The sequence below is a fragment of the Mastigoproctus giganteus genome, chromosome 8 (genome assembly GCF_048544385.1).
Source record: "Mastigoproctus giganteus isolate SK-2022 chromosome 8, ASM4854438v1, whole genome shotgun sequence".
Classification (NCBI taxonomy): Eukaryota; Metazoa; Arthropoda; class Arachnida; order Uropygi; family Thelyphonidae; genus Mastigoproctus; species Mastigoproctus giganteus.
In genome coordinates this window covers 143,207,865-143,223,075 of record NC_143582.1, presented here as the reverse complement: position 1 = coordinate 143,223,075, position 15,211 = coordinate 143,207,865, and the positions used below count along the sequence as shown (strand labels likewise).

The 15,211-nt window shown below is 36.6% G+C and overlaps 1 protein-coding gene across 2 annotated transcripts in view; it reads right to left on the bottom strand.

Moving 5' to 3' along the window:
• Nucleotides 1–15,211, bottom strand: part of LOC150081878 (ubiquitin-like protein 7) — an 84,924-nt gene that overhangs the window by 58,984 nt on the left and 10,729 nt on the right. The window contains exons 1-2 of one of the 2 annotated variants that reach the window (XM_090379787.1): nucleotides 14,147–14,172; nucleotides 587–709 (exon numbers count right to left, since the gene is read on the bottom strand). In XM_090379787.1, the coding sequence (XP_090235913.1) occupies nucleotides 587–641 (55 nt within the window). In that variant the 5' untranslated portion in view covers nucleotides 642–709; nucleotides 14,147–14,172. Of the gene's footprint in view, nucleotides 1–586; nucleotides 710–14,146; nucleotides 14,173–15,211 lie in introns of those variants that run through there. The other variant, XM_090379786.1, reaches the window with a different exon arrangement.

Sequence of the window (15,211 nt, the reverse complement as noted above, 5' to 3'; positions counted from 1 at the left end):
GTGGAAAAATTTGCTAAACAATTTGGACGCGACAATTTTGTATGTAACAACGGTTGGCTGGATCGATTTGAAAACTGAATACAAGCATATTAATACAAACAATATGTAGGTATATACCAATATTATTTTTTTTCTCTCTAATATTTTTTGCTTTTTGAATCTATCTTTTTATCAAGTTATTGAGAATTTAAAAAAATAGGAGGTAGATTTAACTCATCACTGATATAGTGAGTAATGGTTATAATGAGGAAATTTTGTCGGTCCCTTGATGCTCGTTATAATCAAGTTCGACTGTATTTTTAAGCCTTGCACATGAAAAACATCCTTAGCATTACCAACACAGTTCTAATTGCAAATAGATGCAAAAAATTTATGTTAGAGAATCAGACTTTGCAGAAATTCAAAGCACTTTATCTTTAAGCGGGTCCTAAATATCAATCAGCTCTATCACAGAAAATAACAAAACTTAAATAGTGTATTTTGAATGGTCTATTTAAAAAGTTACAGAAAATTTAAATCATGAGACAGAATATGATATAATAGGCATTTTCATGTGACTTGGCAAAAGGAGAAAAAAGTTGCTCACCGGGTGGCTTTGGAGGATGATCAGGATAATGCCTCTGGAGAACATGAACTGTCATTCCATGTTTAATGCCATAAAATTCAAGTGTCTTTTCTGTTTTGAGACATTTCCCAAAACATATTAATTCTAGGAAAAAAATAATAAAAATTATAAAAACAATTTTTTTTTTCAGGAAATTTTTAAAATCTTGACATGCAAAACAGTGTATTCTTTTCAGTGCTTTCTACTGAAAAATTATAAATTTATAGGGAAATAAGGTTTATCAAACTCCATCAGATGAAATGTCAGAGAAAAGTTTTTAAATGAAATGAAATATGGAATTTTCAATCTTTTACTCCTATGCCTACCAAAGATACAATAAGAATACTAAAAATGAGTAACAAATCTCATTATACACAAGGAAACATAAATTTAAATTAAAAAGAGGATGGCTACAAAACACATACGTAGAAATTTGCACTCAGCTAAATGGTAGCTGATTCGTTCATAGAATTGCTAAATGTGACAATCTGTGGCTCCCCTCCCCCAAAGTCACATTCTGCAATTATATGAAAGGGTGGGAGAGAGACTGACAGTTGGATGAGTTGTGTGCTACATATATCAGCTGGAATACTATATGCTGGTCCACGGTGATTTTTCTTCCCTAATGAATTTAGTTGGCATCAGTTTGCAAGTGATAGGCACGTGGTAATAAATGAAGGTTATTCATAAGAAAAATAATTGTGATAAAAGATATGCACACAAACATACTGCAGTTGTTTCTGAATTTCAGTCATGCATAATTTATGTAATGAATGTCACAAGAACCTTGGAAAAAAGGATATGAATGATTTCATGTTTATAATATTTTTCACATATACAGACAAAATTAATAGAAATTTATTATTATTTTGATTGAAATAGAGAGAATCTTTACTGCACAACATTCAACTGTAACCAGTTACAAGATTGGATAGTGCTGCAATGTCCCTTCATGGTCAAAAGGCCAGGGATTAACAGATAAGAGGTGTACTGATTATACTGACACTTACAGAGAGGATGATAACCAGATACATTAAAGAATTAAATAAACTGAAACTGACATAAGACATTAAAAAATTAAATACAATGACATAAACAAATTATATTAAATAAAACAAAAACAAATTATATTAAATAAAACAAAAACAAATTACAGGCATACCTCGGTTAACGTTACCTCTGATAACGAAGCTTCGATATAACGAAGTCCGCAATTTCAAGCCCCATTTAACATAAAAAATATTCCAGTTTAATCACCTGAAATCTAAACAAACTGAAGAAATTACGGAAACCTTTGGGGCTTCTCGTGGTTGGTTCGAGAAATTTAAAAAACAGGCCAGGATTCATAGTGTAAAATTAACAGGAGAAGTTTCCAGAAAAAGTAAAGGAAATAATTGAACGTGAAAATTTTACACCAAATTTGGTGTTCAATGTTGACGAAAGCGGTTTGTTCTGGAAACGGCTACCAACAAAAAGCTTCATTTCTATTGAAGAAAAATCAGCTGCTGGGTTCAAAGCAGCCAAAGACTGTTTAACGTTACTCTTTGGATCAAATGCCTCTGGCGATTATAAATTAAAATTGTTATTAGTTTACCATTCAGAAAATCCGAGGCCGTTAAAAGGTAACATAAAAATGAATTTACCTGTAATATGGAAAGCAAATAGAAAAGCGTGGGTTACCAAGGGGTTATTTACTGATTGGTTTGTTAACCACTTTTGTCCTGAAGTAAAACGGTATTGTCAAAAAAACAACTTTGAAGAAAAAGCTCTTTTGTTGTTAGACAATGCTCCGGGACATCCTACTGATCTTAACACGTTGGACACATGCATTCCTGTCAAAGTTGTGTTTCTTCCAGCAAACACAACTTCCCTGATTCAACCATTGGATCAGGGAGTAATAGCATCATTTAAAGCTTATTATCTGCGTCGAACATTAAGCAGTTTAACTGAACTAGAGGATAAAGAGGAAATGACAGTTAAAACTTTTTGGAAAAACTACACCATTAAAAACGCAATTGAAAACATTGATAGTTCTTGGAAAGAAGTCACTAAGAAATGCTTACATGGAGTTTGGCGCAAAATATGGCCAGAAGTTGTACTAGAAGAAGAAAATAACATCCAAGAAATTAGAAATGAAGTTATCCAGATGGCTCAATCAATAGGTTTCGAAAATATCGATGAAGAGGATGTTAGAAATTTATTGAATGCAGAAGATGATGGTTTTTCAGTGGAAGATTTAGAAAACCTTGTTAGCAACGAAGACAAAGATAATGAAGACGAAGTTAAAGAAGTTCCTGCTGAAAAAGTGTTAACAACCAAAGATTTAAAAAGGTGCTTAAATGACATTGAAAACGTTTTAAATTTTTTTAGTGAAAATGATCCTGATTTAGGAAGAAGTTTTATTGTTAAGCGATCAGTGTTAAATGCAATAACTCCGTATAGGCAATTGTTAAATGAAAGAGAAAAAAAGCATAAGCAATCAACTTTAGACTCATATTTTAAAATGTGATTTCACTTTGTATGTAAGTTGACTGTTTATTTAATAAAACTTTTCTTTGTTCGAAAAAAAAGCTTTTCATTTTCTTTACGTAGGAACGTATCCCTATTCTGGCCATAGTATTTTTACCTCTGAAAACGAAGTTTCGCTTAACGAAGTAATTTCGTGGAACGCATCCTATTCGTTATTCGAGGTATGCCTGTATATTAAATAAAAATGGAGTTACATGACATTAAATTATTAAAATTAAATGAACAAAATGACAATTGATACATATACGGTTTAAAGTACTGATAAATGTCTTCAGTTTGTTGGAGAGAACAGCATGAACAGTGGCAGTTGATGCACATCCCCATGGCTTATTCCCTGTTATGCTCATTAATTAACAGAAGTATCAAAGTGGTGAATGAAGGGTAGTGCTGCAATTGGATGTGATGAAGAAAAGGCTTTTCATCTGCACACTGTCCGGACCTTCGCTGACTATTTCTTACAGGAAGCAACCAGGGGCGATTTCACTAATTTCTAGACAGTTGTGATGGTCTGTACTGCACTGTCTAGTGATGGCGGGTCTCCGGAGGTCATCAGTCCCTGTTTTAGTTAAGGGGTTAGATATTGGTAGATGCAGCTGTCAGTCCGTAGTCTGACAGTGAGTGACTGGGTGATTGGGGGCCATGGGATGCTTGGAGCCAAGAATCCCACGTCAATAGCATTGCTTGACAGCAAATTTTTTTAAAGTCTGTAGAGATAATCCTGGATTCATCCGAACATCTGGTAGGGTAGGAAGCGATCTGATAAGTTTGTTTATTATTTGGTTTTTAAAAGCATTAGCAACTAAAGCAGCAAAGCAAAAGGCTCAAGCTAATGGGAGTGCTGTGGCTCAGGGGAGAACTGAGGGGGGGGGCAGTTGCCCTCTGAATCACAGCCTTTTAAAATGTACTGCTTGCTTGATGTTTGCGGACAATCGGGTACAGGACATGATACTGCCATGGGGGATGTCTTTGTGTGTGCGCAATGTAAGGAGTGTAAGGAAATCAGGCGACAACTCAGCGTTGTTATGGGCCTATATGAGAGCTTGAAGGACAGGGCGGATGCCCTCGAAGGATATAAATTGAGGGGCCCATTAAGCTCTCAGCTGGCCACATAAACGCCAGAGCTTGCACTTGGTCATCATGCAACACAGAGGCAACCACCTAGGCAGAATGCGCTGGTCCCACAGGAACTAGTAGTTGTTGGTGACTCTATTGTCAGGGAAACGGGGAACATGCTTTGTAAAAAGGTTAGGTGGAACAGGACCAGGGTATGTCTGCCAGGGGTAAAGGTTGATGACGTTGTAGAGCGGATATCATCTTTTAAGGGCACAAAAGGTGATATAGTTGTACACGTTAGCACTAATGATATTAAGAGTAGGAGACCGGCAGAATTACTTAACAAGTACAGGTCACTGTTGAAAAAAAGCCGTGAAGTAGGGTTGAATTTGAAAGTGTCTGCAATTCTGCCCAGACACGATAGGAGGGAGTATATGATGAGAGCCTTGTCGATCAATTCGGCCCTGGAAAGTTTGTGCAAGGCTCCAACGGGAGAATTTTTTTCAGCCTGGTCTGTACTTGTTAACAGGAGAGACTGCTTCTACAGGGATGGGATACACTTAAATAGAAAGGGTGCAAGAATATTTGCTGATGCTGTCGAGGCACTGTTAGGTGGGTCGGAAAACTGCTAGTTTGGGGGAATACAAGGACTAATAGATTAACAGTAGCCACTGGCAGAGGTGAAAGTGATTTCTTGCACTGCCTCTATTGAAATGAGCAGCAGCCTGGAATACAAGATACAGGATATTTCAGAGACTGCTGGGAGTCATCACGGAACAAGTAAACACATGGGTTGTATTAGGGCAGCTAAGAATAAGAACATGTGCATGTATACTTGCATGTACACCAATGCTAGGAGTTTGGTAAATAAATTTGATGAATTTGAGGTATTGCTCAAAACATCAAAGGCAGATATTGTTGGGATATCAGAGACGTGGTGTTACACAGATATAAGGAATGCAGAACTGGAATTTGGGGAATACAATGTGTATAGACAGGACAGGAGAGGAGGACGGGGTTATGCTATTAGTTAAGAAACACATAAAATCCAAGGAAGTGAAGCCAGTCGACATTGATGGACAGGGCAGTGTCGAGTCAGTTTGGTGTGATATAAGCACAGGGAAATCAAAATTGAGAGTAGGAGTGTACTATAGGCCTAATGACTCTGATGAGTATAATAAGATACTGTACAGGGAAATATATTTAGAATGGGCCAGTAAATCAGAGAGTCTTATAATGGGGGATTTTAATTTCCCAGATATTGACTGGAATTTGTGGGTTGGTCACTCACACACTAGCAAGGCTTTTGGGGATTTATTGCATGATTGTTTTCTACATCAGAATGTTCAGGAGGCAACTAGAGGGAGCAATACTCTTGATCTGATTATCAGTAGTGATTCTTCATGCATTAAGAATCTGCAGATAAATGAACCACTAGGTGGCAGTGATCACAGTGTGCTGAAGTGGGATTTACTCAAAGAGGTAACTACCATCAGAGGTAAAGGGAAGGGTTTTTGCTTTCGTAAAGGTGACTATGATGGTCTGAGATAGTATTTAAATTCTATACAGGGGGGCCAACTGATGATGTTACCAACAGCAAATTCAAAATGGGAAGCATTCAAAGAACTAATCTTGGAAGCTACCAGGCTTTACATACCAACTAAGAAATATTGTTCAAGGTTCAGGCCTAAATGGATGTCAGATGAACTAATGAGACATATGGCAGAGAAGAAAAATGCATGGGATACATACAAATTAATGGGTGACATGGAAGCCTATGATAGATATAAGTTGGTCTGTAACCAAGTCACAAAGGAGATTAGGCAGGCAAAGGCAGATTATGAGAAATCCTTGGCAAAGGATGCAAAGAAAAACAGAAAAGAGTTCTTTACCTATTTAAACTCAAGAAGGAAAGGGATAAATCAGATTGTTCCACTGGATATTGATGGTTCATCAGTTGAGGCTCCTGCTCAGGTGGCTAACAAACTAAACGAGTATTTTGCATCTACATTCACACATGAGGAGTTATTCAGGAAGGGGAATGTCGTAGGTGAAGTAAACATTGGCAGTGAGCTAGATGATTTTGTAATAACTGAGAGGAAAGTGGAGAAGAAATTGAGGATAAACGTCAAAAAGGCACCTGGGGGGATGGAATCTATCCAGTTATATTAAAGGAGGCAGCAAAGGAAGTAAGAAAACTCCTAGCCATAATTATGAGAGCTTCTTTGGACTCAGGGGAGGTACCCATAAACTGGAGATGTGCAAATGTAACCCCAATTCACAAAGGAGGATCAAAGGCTGACACAAGTAATTATAGACCTGATAGTTTAACTTCTGTTCCAGGAAAATTAATGGAGGCACTGGTTAAAGAAGCACTGCAGGATCATCTAGACAAGAATTCAGTTATAGCTCAGACACAGCATGGTTTTGTTAAGGGAAGGTCTTGCCTGACCAATTTGATTGGATACTATGATGTAGTCACAAAAGAACTGGATGCAGGCAATAACTTTGATATTATATATTTGGATCTTAGAAAGGCTTTTGATACTGTTGCACATGGAAGACTGCTGCACAAACTGGAGCAGTGTAGCATTGGAGGTAAATTACTGCTATGGATAAAGGGATGGTTGAGTGGCAGAAGACAGAGAGTGGTAATCAATGGACACTGCTCAACGTGGACTAATGTTATTAGTGGAGTTCCTCAGGGTTCAGTGTTGGGTCTGTTGTTGTTTTCTGTATTTATAAATGATATTGATGATGGTATATCAAGCTTAATGTCCAGGTTTGCAGATGATACAAAGGTTGGCAGGGTTGTTAAGGACACTACTGATGCTATGCTGCTGCAACAGGATCTGGAAAGGTTGAGCCGATGGGCTGAGAGGTGGCAAATGAAGTTTAACATTCACAAATGTAAAGTACTACATATGGGAAACAGTAACCCCAGAGCAAAGTATCAACTCTGCGGTACTACACTGACTGTGGTTTGTTTGTTTGTTTGTTTGTTTGTTATTTAATTTAGTTTTTAGTAGCATTAGCAACTAAGGCCATATTGCTCCGGGACATGCGGTGGTCATTCGCTGACCTTTCTGCATCCTCCGTATTTGGTGGTGACGGGCTTGAACCCGGGTCTAATCAAGAAACGTGTGCACGCACTGCTGCTCCTTCCCACCTGGCTACGGAGGCGCCACTGACAGTGGTAGTGAATGAAAAGGACCTGGGGATAATTGTGCAGGGAGATATGAAGTTCTCTGAGCAGTGCAGACAGGCTGCAAGAGTAGCTCATGGTGTCTTGTCAATGATATAGAGGAATTTTTCTAGCAGGGATAGGGAGGTGATTATTCCCTTGTATAAGGCAATGGTCAGGCCACACCTTGAGTACTGTATACAGGTCTGGAGGCCTCATTTCAAGAAGGATGTAGAGCTGCTGGAACGAGTACAGAGAAGGGCAACGAGATTAGTGAATGGAACAAAGGGTTGCTCTTACGAAGAAAGGCTTAAGTTTTGCAAATTACAGGGTCTGGAGACCGGCGAGGTGATCTGATAGAGGTGTATAAGGCCTTGAATGGTTTGAGCATGCTCAATGCCGATGGGATTCTTCCTCTTGCTCAGAATAATCACCTGAGAGGGCATAAATTCAAATTGAGGAAAGACAGATGTAGGATAGATGTGCGGAAATTTGCCTTTAGCCAGCGTGTAGTTGGTTGGTTGGTGGAACAGATTTCCATCACTTGTTGTTGAAGTTGATAGCCTAAACAAATTTAAGGTTCAGCTGGACAGGTATTTCGAACAAATGGAGGGGTGAAATGGGAGTGGTATTTTTTTTTTTTTTTTTTTTTTTGGTTGATGCTGAATAAGCTTGCTTTCTTGCATCATGTGCCTCTACTAATGCTAATGCTAAAGCCATATTGCTCCAGGGATATGTGGTGGTCATTCCCTGACCTTTCTGCATCCTCCGTATTTGGTGGTCACGGGCTCGAACCCCTGTCTAATCAAGAAGCAAGTGCTACGCACTGCTGCTCCTGCCCACCTGGCTATGGAGGCATTGATCTGATGAGTGAAGAGGGCAAATTGCTGGGGGTTTACTAAATACATCAATTTCAAGTTTGTTTTTTTGTGAATATTGGTTTAATTTGTTTTGTGGAGTAATGTTGAAGTTTCGTACAATTACTGCCTCGACATACGTATATTTGGCAGAGTTTAAATGTTTTATTTCTGTTTTGTCCAGACATTTTAATTAATAAACTTTTTATTCCATTAAAACTAATGAATACGTTTAGGGACAAAAAAAAATGCAACATTTGAAAAATTTTCAATTATTATTAAAAATGAACTAAAATTAATAATCACTGCTAACAAACTACTTGTAAAATGTGAAGAATTAATAATACACTAAAAGCACAAATAAAAAAAACACATTTTATAAAAAAAAACTTATAAAAATCAGTAGTATGTGTGTATTTTAACTTTAATATTTTAAAAAAAATTTTTACTTGATAGGTGGAACAGGACCTGGGCATGTCTGCCGGGGGCAAAAGTTAATGACGTACAGCAGACATCTTTTATGGCACTAATGACCTTAAGAGTTGTTGTTGTTATTTGGTTTTTAGGAGCATTAGCAACTAAGGCCATATTGCTCCGGGGATATGCAATGGTCATTCCCTGGCCTTTCCACATCCTCCGTATTTGGTGGTCACGGGCTCGAACTCTGGTCTAATCAAGAAGCATATGCTACGCACTGCTGCTCCTGTTCACCTTAAGAGTAAGAGATCTGTAGATTTACTTAACAAGTACAGGCCAATGATGAAAAAAAGTCGCGAGCTAGGGTTGAATTTGAAAGTGTCTGCAATTCTGCCAGGACACGATAGGAGGGTGTATATGATGAGAGCCTTGTCAATAATTTGGCCCTGGAGAGATTGTGCAAGGCTCATGGGGTAGAATTTTTTTTCAGCGTGGTCTGTGTTTGCTAACAGGAGAGACTGCTTCTATAGGGATGAGATACATTTAAATATAAAGGGTGCAAGAATATTTTCTGATGCTATCGAGGCAGTGTTAGTTGGGTCAGAAAACTGCTAGCTTGGGAGATTTACAGACTAAAAGATTAACAGTAGCCGCAGGCAGAGGCCAAAGTGATTCTTGTACTGCTTCTATTGTAACAAGCAGCAGCCTAGAGAGCAAGCTGCTGGAGATTTCCAGGATTGCTGGGAGTCGTTATGGAAGAAATAAATAAATGGGCTGGGTTAGGGTAACTAAGAGTAGAAAAGGGTGCATGTTTATTTGCATGTACACCAATGCTAGGTGTATAGGTAATAAATTTGATGAGTTTGAAGTGCTGGTCAAGACATCAAAGGCAGATATTGCTGGGATATCATAGACATTGTGTCACACAGATATAAGCAGTGCAGAACTGGAATTTGGGGAGTACAATGTGTACAGAAAGGATAGACAAGGTAGGAAAGGATGAGGTGTTATGCTGTTAGTTAAGAAACACAAAATCTAAGCAGACTAGGCACCTGCGAGGTTATCTGATTGAGGTGTACAAGGCTCTGAATGGTTTGAGCAGACTCAATGCTGATGGGATACTTTCACTGTATGAGATTAAGAACCTGACGGAGCATAGATTCAAATGACCTTAAGAGTTGTTGTTGTTATTTGGTTTTTAGGAGCATTAGCAACTAAGGCCATATTGCTCCGGGGATATGCGGTGGTCATTCCCTGACCTTTCCACATCCCCCGTATTTGGTGGTCATCGGCTCGAATCCCGGTCTAATCAAGAAGCGTGTGCTATGCACTGCTGCTCCTGCCCACCTGGCTACGAAGGCACCATATACAGGTAGTTCTCGACTTTGCAAGTTAATTCGTTCCTAGCGCATGCTTGTAAAGCAAAAACTCGTAAAGCAGGAATTTATTTCATATAGACATAAGGTTAAAAATAGGGGTTACATTCTCTATGTTGAAAATAGTTAGCTAATTAGTTTATGTTTAAACAATGATTGATTTATCCAAAGAAATGAAAACATAGCCTGTAAAATCAAGCAAATTAAAATAATAGAGAAATTATTTACAACTTACAAATGTTAAAGAATGTTTATTCTTCATCATCATCGACTAAATGCACACTCGTTGATCACTCATTATTGGCTCAGCACTCGCTGGTTTGTTGCACAAGGAGTCGTCTTCTTCAGAAATATTTCAAGAGGCATATTTTTTCAAAGATAATCTTCTCTTTTAATTATAAATTTCACAATTGCATGCATAAGCATTTTTTAACGGCACACACAAATTGAAACTAACATGATCCGCGTGGAGTAACAAGTTTACGAAGCTTTAAAAAAAGGAATGAAGAGAAGATTCTGAAAATTTATGTTTTTTATATGATTGAAGATTTCAGTAAAGGGGAAACACATTTCACCATAATAATGTAAAAAACCACACAATTCCAGCTATCGGTATTTTAGCAAATGCAAGAAGATCGAGTTTATTACCCATTTATAATTGCTTGCAGTAACAGAAAAGCCCAATAAACTGGAAAGTGCAAATTGTTTTATGGTCATGACCTCCTGAAATGTGCTTTAGAAAAATATCACAAAGGCATTTAAAATTGATTCTTATAACAGAACATATAACGATGAAAGTGTAGTGCATTTTAATGATTTGAACTGGTAACTAATACAATTTACAAATCATGCTCACGACCTTCTATATGGCCTTAAGGTCATGCTTGTGACTTTAAAAATTACATTTTAGAGAGATAAATAGCTTAGTTATACAGCGAAAATTTCAACATCCGAGATCTTGAAACGAATTACCAAAAAACAATGTGTTATTGGATTCACATTACGATATTTTAACGATAGGATGGTGTCTCTGGAACGGATTAATATCGTAAAGCTGGGTACACGGTACTGTATAGGTATGCACGTGGTTTGAAATGGGGTATTTAGGAATGTTTAACATTCATTTTTTGCAATTAATGTTCATATTTTCGATTTTGTTGATACTTGATATTTGGGGGAAAAAAACTCTTAAACCCGGTAAAGCGAAAACTCTTAAAGCAAGAATTGCCTGTATACACATATTATAGTTGTTGAAGCAACAATTTTACTGTCATGATGTACAGTACACTACCTGTCAAAATAACATTCTGGCCTTTTACAAACTATAACAGAATTTCTCTAATTTTCCATGATAATTCTCAAATAGGCAATAAGAAGCATTTGCATATGGGAAAACGTGCCATTGTGATGAAAAGTTGTATTTCACTACATGACAATGACAAACTGTACTTGGCCAGACAATGGGTAACAAACTATATTGCCTACTCTCATAGGGTTATTCAGCTTTCACAAAGAGAAACAATACGAATGTAAAAAAAAAAAATGCATATACAAGACTGAAGTTATTATTAGGAAGGAGCAACGGGTCGCCAAGATTAAATATTTTACTGCTGGCCATGCCAGCAGAAATTACACTACGGCTGAGTTAATATTGGTTTTAGTCAACTTTAAGTTCTATTAATTTTTAATGCTTTGTAAATTGAGAGACAGATAGGGTATCATCCCTAGGCTATAACACAGGTGTTATGCTGGAAATGAAAACCCTGCAGATAACAGAGTTTTTTTTTTTTAATGATTAACTGAAAACTTAGAGTAAACTATACTGAGGTGATTATTCATTAAAAAATTAATAATGATAAGATGAAATTCTAATTTCAATGTATTTTACTTTTTTTGTGAAAAAAAAAAAAAGGGTGGAGAAAAACAGTTTTTCCAAAAATACAGAGAAACTTTATGGTACCAACTATATAACAGAGAAATCAGGTCAAAAAGGAAGATCTCTGTCATTAAATCCAGACAGTTGGCAGCTATGAATATACCTTTTAATACTTCCTTTAGGTCAGCCAGAGACTGAATATTGACTTTATATAATCTATCTAATTATATTAAAAGAATTAAAATAACAAAGTCAACAAGTATTTTTCATTAGAAAAAAATGTGGCCATTCTGATCTTTGGATACTGAAAACAGCTTTGGAATCTAAATCTTTTTCCATTTTCCATCAGCACATCTAGTTTCTGTGATAAGACTAATTACACAAACATGATGACACATTATACTGCTTACATACCTATTCAGCCAATCAGCATAAATATATTTATTTATTATTGTTGTTTATAAATAGAAGTTTCAATATATATATATATCCTTGTAATTTCATTTCATAATTTACTTATAGTTTCAGGTAAGATCTGGTGAATTACTGAAACACATTTATTGTCATTCCTCAAAAGTATAAAATTCACGGCAACAAATTCTGCTGTGTGGGTATTCTTTCCTAACTGAATTACAACTGCGTATGATCGTGATAAATATTCAAATATTCAGAAATTTTATGTCATACTTTAGCTGTCCTTTAAGTAACCAGAATAAGGCATGGACACCACACGTTATTTGTACCACTTGTTCGAATTGATGACTTGTTTTACAAACGGATAAGGTCAATGCTGTTTGCCATTCCCATGATATGGTGGGAGCCATAAGCCCATGATGTGATTGTTATGTTTGTAACGTGAATGTCACTGGATTTGCAGCAAAGAACAAGCACAATCGTTTATGCAAACGTGGATTAGGCAGTGAGACTAATACCTCATAATGACAGTTTTCTAGTTCCAACACCTCAAAGCACTGACTATATTTTTAGAAGATTCAATGGAATGCAACTGGTGGAGACCCAAGAACTGTGGGCAATCCTGAGTACACATCAAGAAGAAACATCAGAGCCAGAGGTGTTAACCCGAGATGAGCTGAATGACTTCGTTAGAGATCTAATCCTCTCCAAAGAAAACATCAAACTCTGAGACTGAAGCAGAAACATTTGGTAAAGACAAATGCCAAAGTGTCTCACTATCGAAAAGGAAACCAAATTTTTGGCGACAATCTTTATAGTATATAGCCTTCTCTGCTACTGCCATGATGTCAGTGGAGTTTTTAAGGAATTGTCAAAGTACATATTAAATCTGATAATGTATTTAAAAATGACATGCACAAGGCATAATTATATATGGGTTTTAAGTAATTAACTATATAATATCGGTGTAGTTACACCATAGTTTACCCATAAATTTAAACTACGTATCTAGTGTAAAATGCATCATTTTAACTGTATCTCATATTGTGGCTGCCTTCACAATGAGATACCAGGTATTGCACTGCTTTGAATAAGTAACACTTCTCTAGTAGAGAAGACTGGTGTTATTTATTCTCAGTGGTTACCACCACCCAGACAGCCCCGTTTCAATGCTGTTGGCCTATCACTGGTGGGTGGGCAGGTACCCTGGTAATGCAACATGCCATCACAGTTGCAAAGTGATTCCACAATATTATTTATTTGGTTATTTGTTTTTTTTTTTTTAGGAGCATTAGCAACTAAGGCCATATTGCTCCGGGATAGTGGTGGTCATTCCCTGACCTTTCCGTATTTGGTGGTGACGGGCTCGAACCCCGGTCTAATCAAGAAGCGTGTGCTACGCACTGCTGCTCCTTCCCACCTGGCTACGGAGGCGCCGATTCCACAATATGAGAGATGCCAAATTGTGAATTAAGCAGTTGACACCAACCGTGTTAAAGCATGTTGAATTAAAATAAAATGAAATAAACACAAAAAAACCAATTAAATAATTTAATATTACTCGGATAAAATGATGTAAAATAAATACTATTTACAAAAACTTTACAATTTACAATAAATTATACAGTAATAAAAGCGTTAAAACCAATAAAATATAATAAATTATACAGAGATAAAAGCGTTAAAACCAACAGAAATAAAAGCGTTAAAACCGTAGCTACGGTTTTATATAGCTATATATCTGGATATATCTATAGCATGGTTTAACGCCACGTTTTTAATTTAATTTCATGTCATGTTATCTATTTGTAATTACTGTACATGTTTTTATATTACCTCATAACCTTGTCAAGCCCCTGCTCTCCTGGCTGTGGCGGGCACATTATTGTATCTTTACTGTACAATAAAGATTTCTTCTTCTATTTAAAGATGAAATGCAAAAGGCATAATTATATATGGATTTTAAGTAATTAACTATATAATATCGGTGTAGTTACACCATAGTTTACCCATAAATTTAAACTATGTATGTAGTGTAAAAGACATTGTTTTAATTGTATCTCATATCCACTGAGAATAAATAACAACAGTCTTCTCTACTAGAGAAGTGTTACTTATTCAAAGTAGTGCAATATCTGTTATCTTGTTGTGAATGCAGCCACAACAAGATACCAGATACAATTAAATATCAAATACAATTAAAACTATGCCTTTTACACTACATGCGTAGTTTAAATTTATGGGTAAACTACGGTGTAACTACACTGATATTATATAGTACATTAAATCTGAATGCTAACTCTTCATTGATCAGTTTGAAGGCTATTCTCTTGCATAATGGAAACAACTTAAAGTCATCCATCCCCAATGTGTTCATCTAAAGGATGACATGAAAGAAAACATTAATTGAAAAAATTCAATACAGTACTCATTAGTGGAATATCTGCAGTGACTCAAAGTCAGTGGTAAAGTAATGAGAATGCAAGGAAGGTTCACAAAATAATGTAGTTTCCTATGCCCATGGGACAGTCTTTTTTATCACAAACCATTAGATCCAACGTGACTGGCCTCAAAGATGCACATATGAGCCAGGAACAAGTAGTGTGCAATACGTTCATTACACAATGAAAATTTTCGCTCCACCCATCCACATTGACCCTAGCCTAATTTTGCCATTAAACTCAACCTTGGTATTTTGTGAAAGCAATGGGCAAGATAAATTCGAGAAGATTTCATTACCTAAGTGAGAAATTTCCAATGATCAGTGCCAAAAATGTGAAAGAGAAAATCTTTGTGGGGTCTCAAATCAGTGCTTCTACAAGAAGAAAGCGTTGAAAAATGCTTAAATGTGTTAGAACTACCAGGATGGCAGGCTTTCAAATGATTTTGTGGAATTCTTTG